The 13,523-nt window shown below is 42.0% G+C and overlaps 1 protein-coding gene across 3 annotated transcripts in view; it reads right to left on the bottom strand.

The window, feature by feature from the left end:
* Nucleotides 1-13,523, bottom strand: part of KSR2 (kinase suppressor of ras 2) — a 304,420-nt gene that overhangs the window by 17,303 nt on the left and 273,594 nt on the right. For all 3 annotated transcript variants that reach the window (XR_011362254.1, XM_069963967.1, XM_069963968.1), the window contains exons 15-16: nucleotides 12,761-12,857; nucleotides 7,099-7,232 (exon numbers count right to left, since the gene is read on the bottom strand). Coding sequence is in view for 2 of the 3 variants with exons in the window: in XM_069963967.1 (XP_069820068.1) it covers nucleotides 7,099-7,232; nucleotides 12,761-12,857 (231 nt within the window). In the remaining variant the exon portion in view is untranslated. The remainder of the gene's footprint in view (nucleotides 1-7,098; nucleotides 7,233-12,760; nucleotides 12,858-13,523) is intronic.

Below are 13,523 nucleotides of genomic sequence, written 5' to 3'. Positions count from 1 at the left end.
AAGGTGAAAAAAATTGTAGTGTTTTATTCACAGCAATATCATGTTACAGCACTCCAGTGACGATAGATAGATAGATAGATAGATAGATAGATAGATAGATAGATAGATAGGAGATAGATAGATAGATAGATAGATAGGAGATAGATAGATAGATAGATAGATAGATAGATAGATAGATAGATAGAAACTAGATAGAAATCTAATGTGAATGCATGCAGATATTCTAAACCTATCACAGCCGGTGCATGGTGATGGTGTGCATGGTGATGGTGTGCATGGTGATGGAGTGCATGGTGATAGAGTGCATGGTGATGGAGTGCATGGAGATGGTGTGCATGGTGATGGTGTGCATGGTAATGGTGTGCATGGTGATGGAGTGCATGGTGATGGAGTGCATGGTGATGGTGTGCATGGTGATGGAGTGCATGGTGATGGTGTGCATGTTGATGGAGTGCATGGTGATGGAGTGCATGATGGAGTGCATGGTGATGGAGTGCATGGTGATGGTGTGCATGGTGATGGAGTGCATGGTGATGGTGTGCATGGTGATGGTGTGCATGGTGATGGAGTGCATGGTGATGGTGTGCATGTTGATGGAGTGCATGGTGATGGAGTGCATGATGGAGTGCATGGTGATGGAGTGCATGGTGATGGTGTGCATGGTGATGGTGTGCATGGTGATGGAGTGTGTGGTGATGGTGTGCATGGTCATGGTGTGCGTGGTGATGGTGTGCGTGGTGATGGTGTGCATGATGATGGAGTGCATGGTGATGGAGTGCATGATGATGGAGTGCATGGTGATGGTGTGCATGGTGATGGAGTGCATGGTGATGGAGTGCATGATGATGGAGTACATGGAGATGGAGTGCATGGTGATGGTGTGCATGGTGATGGAGTGCATGGTGATGGTGTGCATAGTGATGGAGTGCATGGTGATGGAGTGCATGGTGATGGTGTGCATGGTGATGGAGTGCGTGGTGATGGGGTTTGTCGTCAGGATTATGTTGTATTCTCAGAGTTCACCACTAGTGGCTGCTGTTTGGTGATGGAGTGCATGATGATGGAGTGCATGGTGATGGTGTGCATGGTGATGGAGTGCATGGTGATGGAGTGCATGATGATGGAGTACATGGAGATGGAGTGCATGGTGATGGTGTGCATGGTGATGGAGTGCATGGTGATGGTGTGCATAGTGATGGAGTGCATGGTGATGGAGTGCATGGTGATTGAGTGCATGGTGATGGAGTGCATGGTGATGGAGTGCATGGTGATGGAGTGCGTGGTGATGGGGTTTGTCGTCAGGATTATGTTGTATTCTCAGAGTTCACCACTAGTGGCTGCTGTTTGGCATTTGCACTGCACCTGACCACTGGAGGCTATCTCGTCCTTAGAGTTGCCCTTTATGGGTATTGCTGGTAATGGACGCCATCCTGCTTACTGTGTGCGCCAACTGAAGACCACACGGAAATCCACTTCCACAATCCAAGTCACTTCAATCTCTTGCACCTTCTCTACCAGAATATTATTACTCCTCTGCTGGTTTTGCTAATATCTTTAAGGGGAACTCTGGATAAAAAAGATTTAACCCTGTTCTATCCCCTCCCATAATGTAAGCTCATGGTTTCTGTTACATGAATTAGTCTGTTTGTCTGCAGCACATCCTGACTCACACCCTGAAGCTGCAGAAAATCCTCACTGCCTCCACTCCTCTGTCCTCTCCCTCCCTTCTGAGACAACAGCCTCTCCTGAGTAGTATAGAGGAAAGGAGACACTGTTGTTTTATCTCTCTCTGTAATGTATCTACTGTATGTAGAAGAATAGATGGATAGATAGATGGATAGATAGATAGATAGATAGATAGGAGATAGATAGATAGGAGATAGATAGATAGATAGATAGATAGGAGATAGATAGATAGATAGATAGATAGATAGATAGATAGATAGATAGAAGATAGATAGATAGATAGATAGATAGATAGATAGATAGATAGGAGATAGATAGATAGATAGATAGATAGATAGGAGATAGATAGATAGATAGATAGATAGATAGATAGATAGATAGAAGATAGATAGATAGATAGATAGATAGATAGATAGATAGATAGATAGGAGATAGATAGATAGATAGATAGAAACAAGACAGATTAAGCGGCACAGCTCCTAGAATGCGATGGGTGCCAGCGGTCCAAGTCCTGATCGGGACCGATGCGAATAGTAGAAGATAGTCCACGGCACACCAGGTAAAGGTGAAAAAAATTGTAGTGTTTTATTCACAGCAATATCATGTTACAGCACTCCAGTGACGATAGATAGATAGATAGATAGGAGATAGATAGGAGATAGATAGATAGATAGATAGATAGGAGATAGATAGATAGATAAGAGATAGATAGATAGATAGATAGATAGATAGATAGATAGATAGATGATAGATAGATAGATAGATAGGAGATAGATAGATAGATAGATAGATAGATAGATAGATAGATAGGAGATAGATAGATAGATAGATAGATAGATAGGAGATAGATAGATAGATAGATAGGAGATAGATAGATAGATAGATAGATAGATAGATAGATAGATGATAGATAGATAGATAGATAGGAGATAGATAGATAGATAGATAGATAGATAGATAGATAGATAGATAGATAGGAGATAGATAGATAGATAGATAGATAGATAGATGATAGATAGATGGCCTGTCCTTAGGATAGTGCTGATCCGTGGGGTGCCGGTGCTATTGGTAGCCTATCCTAAGGACACTCCATCCATCTATTGTGCCTGAAATCCCCCTCTAATAGACTTATGCAGTCTTCCATAAAACATAGTACTCTATGAATTAAAAGTAAATCCAGCTGTTTAATTATGATGTGTAATACTCTCGGTTAAATCTTCCATTTCGCTTCCATCTTATATAAAGTAATTATCATAAATAATAGCCGGGCCTAGAACGCATTAGGATGTGGTGGCTTCTTAATGAACATAATATAGCACCGTATGTGGTAGTGAAAGCAGAAGCATCTACTAGGAGAAGTCCCATATACCGCAACGCTCCAAACTGGAAGAACAAAACAGATTAATAGGAATCCTCCAGGTGCGGAGATCTAGAATCAGTGGTGGCCGACTGTAAGGGGATCCATCATGGGACGGGATTCCAGCCATTTAATATCACTCTTATGTAACTTATAGTTGTTTTATTTTATTCAAATATATTGACCTTTTTTGTCTCCTGCACTGCTATATTGTAGGATTGTTATTATTGATTTACCCCTTTATGGCCAAAGGTCATTGACGCATGGCAGGAGCAAAGAGCAGGCGTTGGCCTAGGGCGCCATCTGCTGGGCCAGCTCAGGCGGATTATAACGTGGGCGGTTGGGGTGGCCACCTGGGGCTCGATGCTTCTTGGGGGCCCACGGCAATTCAAACCTTGTCCTGCAGCTGCATTTGTCTTGGCGGCACACCGGTGTATCGTCTACTGCAGGTTCAGCTTGATGGACTCTTGTCTTTTTTCATCCTTATTAAAGGGAACTGTAAGCAGGTTAGACGAATGTAACTTGGTGATATGTCCCTATTGGGGGACCAGGGAGGAAGGTACAGTATGTCTCCCTATTTATGGAGTACGTATTGTGCAGGAGACGTTGAGGAGGATGGTATGTCTCTTACCTTCCTCCTCTGTGCCGTTCCCAGTGCCATTAACAGTGTAATCCACAGCCCGGAGCACCGTAAGGAGCACTGCCCCATCCCTAGAATGCAGATCCAGTCCGCTCTTTCTAATAATAATTAATGGAGCGGATGGGCCGGATTGGCACTATTGAAGCGAAGCAGTGCTCCTACCGGTGCTCCAGACTGAGAATTACACTGCTAATAGCACAGGAACGACGCCAAGGAGGACGCTAAGAGACAAAGCTTCCTCCTCAGGCCTCCGTGCACAATAGGAATGTAGAGTCGTCTACCCTGCTGATAGTTCCCCTTTAACTACAAAATGTAACTGCTAGTTTGGACCATGGATTACAGCTGACTATACATTCATGTCAACTACACAAACCTATCAGCTTTTATTGGTTACTGGTAATAATCTCTGTAAATTCACATGACTGGTACACATCCCAGAAAGTACAAAGTAAAAATTCTGCAGTGTCCTTCCTTAGATGTGTGGGTTGTGTCATTGCGCCATTATTCCTCCTCAAATTATGTGAATTACCAACTAAGGTTTCACGTCCCTTCGTCAACAAGTGCTGTATACAGGTCTAGGCTGGGTTCACACTACGTATATTTCAGTCAGTATTGTGGTCCTCATATTGCAACCAAAACCAGGAGTGGATTGAAAACACAGAAAGGATCTGTTCACACAATGGTGAAATAGAGTGGATGGCCGCCATATAACAGTAAATAACGGCCATTATTTCAATATAACAGCCGTTGTTTTAAAATAACAGCAAATATTTTCCATTATATGGCGGCCATCCACTCAATTACAACATTATGTGAACAGAGCCTTTCTGTGTTTTCAATCCACTCCTGGTTTTGGTTGCTATACAGCCTCAAATATACGTAGTGTGAATATAGCCCTAGGATGCATGATAAGGGCTATATATGCTATATACAGGTCTAGGATGCATGATAAGGGCTATATATGCTATATACAGGTCTAGGATCCATTATAAGGGCTATATATGCTATATACAGGTCTAGGATCCATTATAAGGGCTATATATGCTATATACAGGTCTAGGATCCATTATAAGGGCTATATATGCTATATACAGGTCTAGGATCCGTGATAAGGGCTATATATGCTATATACAGGTCTAGGATCCATTATAAGGTATATACGCTATATACAGGTCTAGAATCCATTATAAAGGGCTATATATGCTATATACAGGTCTAGGATCCATTATAAGGGCTATATATGCTATATACAGGTCTAGGATCCGTGATAAGGGTTATATATATGCTATATACAGGTCTAGGATCCGTGATAAGGGTTATATATATGCTATATACAGGTTCAGGATGCATTATAAGCGCTATATATGATATAAAGAGGTCTAGGATCCGTGATAAGGGCTATATATGCTATATACAGGTCTAGGATCCATTATAAGCGCTATATATGCTATATACAGGTCTAGGATCCATTATAAGGTATATACGCTATATACAGGTCTAGGATCCATTATAAGGTATATACGCTATATACAGGTCTAGGATCCATTATAAGGTATATACGCTATATACAGGTCTAGGATCCATTATAAGGTATATACGCTATATACAGGTCCAGGATCCATTACCCAGGTTTACATGAGCTTTTACATCTCATCAATTCCTGCAGAAACGGATTAATTAGGAGACAATCATTTATTTCTTCATTATCTTTTTTCCTTTTTTTCTTACTTTGATGAACCATAATTACAAAAAGACAAGAAATAAAATCTCCCCTAATGACTGCCTTATAGCTAAGTCACACGTGTAAGAACGTGGCGTCTACGATTCCAGAGGCGTCGCTAATCACCAGGTGCGGGAGACGTGAGGCAGAACGGGGATATTGGCGATATGGTGTGATGTGGCCGCTCCATAAACGGCAGGTATGGCATACATACTGATATACAGGGAGATTATATGCAGGGAAGAGGATTTCCATTCTCCCAGTGACAGATCATCAGGAGTGAGGGGAAGTGGGAGGTAAGTACGTCAGGTCATTAAACTTAATAGCAGTAAGTGACAAAGCGTCACACAGAGGAGAGGGTTTCATAGTAAGGTCTCTTCTCACCATGAACGGGTTATAAGGCTGATTTATAGGATGGCAGAAGCTGGTACATAGAGAATGTCACTGTGAAAATTAAAGGGCTAGTTCACCAAAAACATTTAAAAAAACCCCAAAACAACTGGTGCCAGAAAGTTATATAGATTTGTAATTTACTTCTATACAAAAAAATCTCCAGTCTTCCATTACTTATCAGCTGCTGTATGTCCTGCAGGAGGTGTTGCATTCTAACACAGTCTAACATAGTGCTCTCTGCTGCCACCTCTGTCCATGTCAGGAACTGTCCAGCGCAGGAGAGGTTTTCTATGGGGATTAGCTGCTGCTCTGGACAGTTCCTGACATGGACAGAGGTGGCAGCAGAGAGCACTGTGTCAGGCTGGGGAGAATACACCACTTCCTGCAGGACATACAGCAGCTGATACGTACCGGAAGGCGAGATTTTTAAATAGAAGTAAAAACAACACCTTTAAGCTCTATTCACTTGAATGGAACTGAGTTACAAAACCTGCACCCAAACTGGAGACAAGAGTGGTGCTGTCTCTGGAAGAAAGTGGCCCTGTTTTTGTAGTGCAGGATAACCCATTTAAAGGAAGCATTACCCAGGTTTCTAACTGCTCAGCTCACTGGCTACAAAGGCCATTTTTCTTTTTATTTATTTTTTTAGTTATGGGATTGACCTTACCACCTGGCTACCAAGATTCCCTTTAGGTGCAAGCACTATCATTTCCTATCATGCAGATGGGAAAATTAAGGACCTTAAAGGGAAACTCAGCAGGCAGAGTTTTCGACATATTTGTATTGTATTTCATATGCTAATTAGGTGTTTTGGTGCACTGGGGGCGGGGCTACCACCCTCAATGCACCAATCCGCCTCTTATAAATATTAGCACAGCAGAGCACCTCCCCAATATTTATTAGGAGGGTGGGCTACCTGGGGCGGATCGGTGTGCTAGCCCCGCCCCCAGCGTACCAAAACAGCTCATTAGCATATGAAATGCACTACAAATATCTGAAAAAAAAGGATAAAGGTAAGAAAATAAGCTTCCTCCTCAGTGTCCTGTGGACTATAGGGACATAGCAGCAGGTGAGATGCTTCCAACTTGCTGGTAGTTTCCCTTCACCTTCACCAGTTAGAATTTACAATATTAATATTAATATATTACATTCAAATCTGCAATAATTATCTTTTTTACCATGACTGATCTATATATCTATATATATATCTATATATCTATATCTATATATATATATATATATATAAATATTAACAGCATCAATATTAACAACATAATACAAGTGATAGACATGACCCCGTACCTGCCAGCCTGCAGCACACCAGATATACTGAAAAGGCCAAAGTCTGTGATCACTACTTTTCCATTGTCATAGAAAACATTTTTTGATTTGAGGTCTTTATGGAGAATGCCCTTGGCGTGGAGATATCCCATTCCCTGAAAGTAAGAAGAATGAGAAGGGAATCGATTAGACACGGTGTAAACCAAAGAACTAAATGAACTAATTAACAAAGAACTAAACGAACAAAGAACTAAATGAACAAAGGCTCAAATTACAATATAAAATATCTCTATGAATTATTCTGTGTGTTTGGTCGGGAGTTTCCCTGTGTGTCTGGTCGGGGGGCGATGTCCTATCCCTCCAGCTGCCTCCTTTAGCCTGGGCTTTTATGTGTTTATTTGAAGCTTATTACTTTTTTATGGTTCTTGCAGTTTTATCTTCTTAATTACACTCAAAGTCAACATGCAGTAACTTTCCTTTAATCCAGCACCGGCTGGGCTGGAAATCCTTCAAATTTGGCAAGCAACAAAAATGCTTTGCGCAATGCTCTGCGGACTCCTCTCCAGGATCGGGGGTGCAGACATCCTCTGCGTTTGGCGTTGCGGAGTACCCCACTGTTTGACCCCACCGATCAGACATGTAAGACACATCCAGTCCATATCCCAGAGCAGCCTATAGAATACTCATTGTTTCACCACAAAGATGCATTAACGTAACGGGGCGATGACTGAAATATAGCGCAGCTTCTTTCCAGCCTCAGTAATGATGCTACATTTAGTTGCTTCATTTTCATGTTTCACAGCGAGCCGAATCATCATTCAAAACTTCTCCGTAGACTTGAGCAATCGCTATTGTGCTCTTACAAGACGATCCAGGACATAAATATGCTGTAAATCACTGCGCAGATGATTGCAAGAAACAGACAGACTGGTTGCCGGAGCAGATATATTATACCGCACCGAAACGTAGAAAACAAGGTCATAGTCAATGTGGCAAAAGGCAGCGATACTGCGACGCATGAATCAACACTGTCGCAACTAAAATATTTAAATTCTGTAAAGCAGAAAATATAGAAACCTGGAGGGGGATATAATATGGCTGCACCGGCGCCAACCGGGGAGAGGAGTAGCGCATATATGTACGGTAAAATAATACCAAAATATGGCCGTAATTGCACATATGGCCGTAGAAATCCAATATGAGCACACGGGCCCTTTCACACATCAGTGTTATACGGTGTACGGATCGGTAATTGCGGTCAGTATTGGACCCATTGATTTCAATGAACCCTTCTGTGATTTTAGGGAACCGTAAACGGGACGCAATGGCGTATACCTATCATGGGTCAGTGCAATTACAAACCCGCACATCCATAAAGTAGCCTGAAGCTGCGGAGATCTCTACGGATGTGAGGCTGTGGCTTTATTTCTCTCTCCCGTAACGCACGATAACCGTTTTCAGTGTCGGTAACCTTGCATCTAGAGATGAGCGAATCGGATATTCTGAACAGTAATGTGTTTCCAACTTTGCAAAAAGTTTTGTTCGGTGCTAAACTAAACTTTTTGGCAAAGTTTAGAATGAGTTTGAAAAGATGGCGGCAGCACATCTGAAAGAAAAACACAAAGGGCCCTATTCCACCGGACGATAATCGTTCAGATTATCGTTCAATCGTTCGAATCTAAACGATAATCGTTCGGTTGAAATGCATTTAACGATTAACGACCGAACGAGAAATCGTTGATAGCTTTATAAGACCTGGACCTATTTTTATCGTTGCTCGTTCGCAAAACGTTCGCAAATTGTTCGCATTGAATAAGACATCGTTCGGTCGTTCGCAGTAGATACGAACGCAATAGCAAAGAAATAGCGAAGAAATACGATCATAAGTACCGATTATCGATCCATGGAAATGAGTGAACGTTTTCAGGTCTTTCGCAATAGCGGTTGTTTGAGATCGTTAATCGCTAACGATTATGCGAACGATAATCGTCCGGTGGAATAGGACCCAAAGAATACTGTGCTCTCTCCCGGGGTCCTCAGCCTCCGCCAGTGACTGTCACTCTCCAGACAAAAGGGAGAGCCGACTCACCCAATCACTGGCCCTGGTGCTGTCCGGTCTCAGTCAATGATTGTCTGAGCAGGATTTTGGCAGCTGCTTGGACACCAGAGACCTGGAAAAGGACACCGGGGGAGAACAGACAGGTAGCTATAGATGAGCGAACCTGCAATCATTTAGCTGTTTTAGTGCGGTTTGTTAAAAGGGGTTGTTCACCAAAAACACTTTCTTTCAAATCAACTAGCCCCAGAAAGTGCCAGAGATTTGTAATTTGCTTCTATTAAAAAAAACTCCAGTTTTCCAGTACTTTTCAGCTGCTGTATGTCCTGCAGGAAGTCATTCTTTGCCATGTGGAGACAAGGAGAGGTTTTCTAGGAGGATTTGGACAGTTCCTGACATGGACAGAGGTGGCAGCAGAGAGCACTGCATAAGACTGCAAAGAATACACCACTTCCTGCAGGACATACAGCAGCTGATAAGTATGGGAAAACTTGATTTTTTAATAAAAGTAAATACAAATCTCTGGGACTTTTTGGGATCAGTTGATCTAGAAGAAAACATGCTTTTGGAGAACTACCCCTTTAAAATATGGGTGTTAGCATAAAGCACATCACCTAGATAATCGCTGCGGTATTTCAGGGTTATATGGAGTCAATGTTATTCTTGTCAAGCAGAGAGTAACCAAAGTTTATTTAGCCATAGACTCATGAAGACAGGATTGATAAGAAAGCTGTAGACGCAGCAATATTGGGCGGGGGTTGATTATAGCAAATCATCCAATTTTGCCGCTGGGGATTAAGACTAATCTGTTATTATACAAAGGACAATAGTGACGCCATTAATTACATGAGTATCCCACCTACACATGCAGCCGATTGGGATCTTTTCACCTCTACATGCTCAGCCGAGCAGTAAATGAAGTCTTGTCATATTTCTGGCTGCTGATGTGCATAACATTTGGTGGAGAATGATTTCCATCCATCATTGTCAGTTGTTTGCTTTACAATACTTTGCGGCACAATCTCGCTGACGCTGCAGGATCTCCGCCATCTTAACATTTTTAGCAGCACAAAGCAATTACCTTCTTGCAAAGCCGAATAAATTATGAAATGTTTAACTTGCTTTGTGATTTATTTGTTTCCTTCTTCAGCGACTGGTCGGGGTTACGCATGGAAAATAGGAGGAATAATGCGCTCTTTGGATGTTTTTCTGTGTATTACATAACAGCCGCTAATCACCCACGGCAGCACTTCTCTTATCCTTCCATCTATCAGATACGACGCTCAGATTTACATCACATCACAAACACATTTTTCCGGTAACAATCGAGTCGGCACTGCTGGTAACAAAGTGACTAAATACATAAGACTGGACCTGGATACAGTAAGTACAGCTGTTATATATCTGCTTTAAGGAGACTGGACCTGGATACACTAAGTATAGCTGTTATATAGCTGCCTTCAGGAGACTGGACCTGGATACAGTAAGTATAGCTGGTATATAGCCGCCTTCAGGAGACTGGACCTGGATACAGTAAGTATAGCTGTTATATAGCCGCCTTCAGGAGACTGGGCCTGCATACAGTAAGTATAGCTGTTATATAGCTGCCTTCAGGAGACTGGACCTGGATACAGTAAGTATAGATGATATATAGCAGCCTTCAGGAGACTGGACCTGGATACAGTAAGTACAGCTGTTATATAGCTGCCTTCAGGAGACTGGACCTGGATACAGTAAGTATAGCTGTTATATAGCTGCCTTCAGGAGACTGGACCTGGATACAGTAAGTACAGCTGTTATATAGCTGCCTTCAGGAGACTGGACCTGGATACAGTAAGTACAGCTGTTATATAGCAGCCTTCAGGAGACTGGACCTGGATACTGTAAGTATAGCTGTTATATAGCTGCCTTCAGGAGACTGAACCTGGATACAGTAAGTATAGCTGTTATATAGCTGCCTTCAGGAGACTGGACCTGGATACAGTAAGTATAGCTGTTATATAGCAGCCTTCAGGAGACTGGACCTGGATACAGTAAGTATAGCTGTTATATAGCTGCCTTCAGGAGACTGGACCTGGATACAATAAGTATAGCTGTTATATAGCAGCCTTCAGGACACTGGACCTGGATACAGTAAGTATAGCTGTTATATAGCTGCCTTCAGGAGACTGGACCTGGATACAGTAAGTATAGCTGTTATATAGCAGCCTTCAGGAGACTGGACCTGGATACAGTAAGTATAGCTGTTATATAGCTTCCTTCAGGAGACTGGACCTGGATACAGTAAGTATAGCTGTTATATAGCAGCCTTCAGGAGACTGGACCTGGATACAGTAAGTATAGCTGTTATATAGCAGCCTTCAGGAGACTGGACCTGGATACAGTAAGTATAGCTGTTATATAGCTGCCTTCAGGAGACTGGACCTGGATACAGTAAGTACAGCTGTTATATAGCTGCCTTCAGGAGACTGGACCTGGATACAGTAAGTACAGCTGTTATATAGCAGCCTTCAGGAGACTGGACCTGGATACTGTAAGTATAGCTGTTATATAGCTGCCTTCAGGAGACTGAACCTGGATACAGTAAGTATAGCTGTTATATAGCTGCCTTCAGGAGACTGGACCTGGATACAGTAAGTATAGCTGTTATATAGCAGCCTTCAGGAGACTGGACCTGGATACAGTAAGTATAGCTGTTATATAGCTGCCTTCAGGAGACTGGACCTGGATACAATAAGTATAGCTGTTATATAGCAGCCTTCAGGACACTGGACCTGGATACAGTAAGTATAGCTGTTATATAGCTGCCTTCAGGAGACTGGACCTGGATACAGTAAGTATAGCTGTTATATAGCAGCCTTCAGGAGACTGGACCTGGATACAGTAAGTATAGCTGTTATATAGCTTCCTTCAGGAGACTGGACCTGGATACAGTAAGTATAGCTGTTATATAGCAGCCTTCAGGAGACTGGACCTGGATACAGTAAGTATAGCTGTTATATAGCAGTCTTCAGGAGACTGGACCTGGATACAGTAAGTATAGCTGTTATATAGCTGCCTTCAGGAGACTGGACCTGGATACAGTAAGTACAGCTGTTATATAGCTGCCTTCAGGAGACTGGGCCTGGATACAGTAAGTACAGCTGTTATATAGCTGCCTTCAGGGTACTAGACCTGGACCAGTATAGTAAGTATAGCTGTTATATACCATGAGAACTAAAAAAAAAAAAGTAAATTGCAAACCTTCTTGATATTACATCACCTGCTAATTTAGATTCTGACAGTTACAACAGGGACATTTTAATTTTCTAACCTGTATCTAAATCCCTGCATGAAGCGGCTGTTGTCTGTGTTCCCGCAGCTCATAAGTGCATTGGGAGACTGAGCTTTTTGACAGAGCTTTCACATTACGCTGGGTCTCGCACTGGCTGCAGGTGCTATGGAGATGTGGCGGGATGCTCTGTCTCCTCATACACAGTAATGAGGGGCAGAGAGCATAGACAATGGCCGTTTCATAGAGGTATTTAGTCAATGATTTGCAAATGAAAGAATTTTCGAAAAAAACTCTTATAATGCATAGTGCTGGACATAGAAAACGAAAAATTATTTCTCAAACCCCACACTTACCTTCACAATTTCTTGTGCTATCTGCCTGGTTTTGTTGACATCTAAGACTATCTTTGCATCCCGTACCACTGAGTACAGCGTCCGTCCTTTGCACAAACTGAAACAAGAACAAAGAAGTCTAATGAAAAAGGATTTTAAGAGAAATTCATTAACATACAGAGAATTCTATTTTATGAAACCAAACACTAAGAAACAACAACTGAGAATAGACTCATGGAGACATTAGGACGATTCCTGATGCATTGATCCTTGCTTATTACTCACATAGTCGGTCATTTTTCTTTTTTAATAATTACTTTTTCATAAATAACTTCCTTATGGAACAGAAGGGAACGCACAGGAGCGCAATTCTCATATAAATAAGTAAAGATTTCTGCATATTTCAAAACTGTTGACTATTGTTGAACAAATGACTAGAAGCCCCCAGGAATCTAACACAACTATCATTCTATTCCCTTTGCACATGTGGAGTCAGGATGAGGTAGGATCTGGTTCAGATTGTAGAGAGTGTTTTGAGCATCACGCAGAGGAAGTGATTTTATTAAAAGAGAAGTCTGGTGACATTTTTATTAAAGTATTGTATTGCCCCCCAAAAGTTATACAAATCCCCGATATACACTTATTATGGGAAATGCTTATAAAGGGCTTTTTTTTCCCCTGCACTTACTACTGCATCAAGGCTTCACTTCCTGGATAACATGGTGATGTCCGATTATGGATAACATGGTGATGTCACTTCCTGGATAACATGGTGATGTCCGAT

Source organism: Dendropsophus ebraccatus, chromosome 3 (assembly GCF_027789765.1).
Source record: "Dendropsophus ebraccatus isolate aDenEbr1 chromosome 3, aDenEbr1.pat, whole genome shotgun sequence".
Lineage (NCBI taxonomy): Eukaryota > Metazoa > Chordata > Amphibia > Anura > Hylidae > Dendropsophus > Dendropsophus ebraccatus.
The sequence above is the reverse complement of the archived record's forward strand: the minus strand, read 5'-3'. Positions and strand labels throughout refer to the sequence as shown.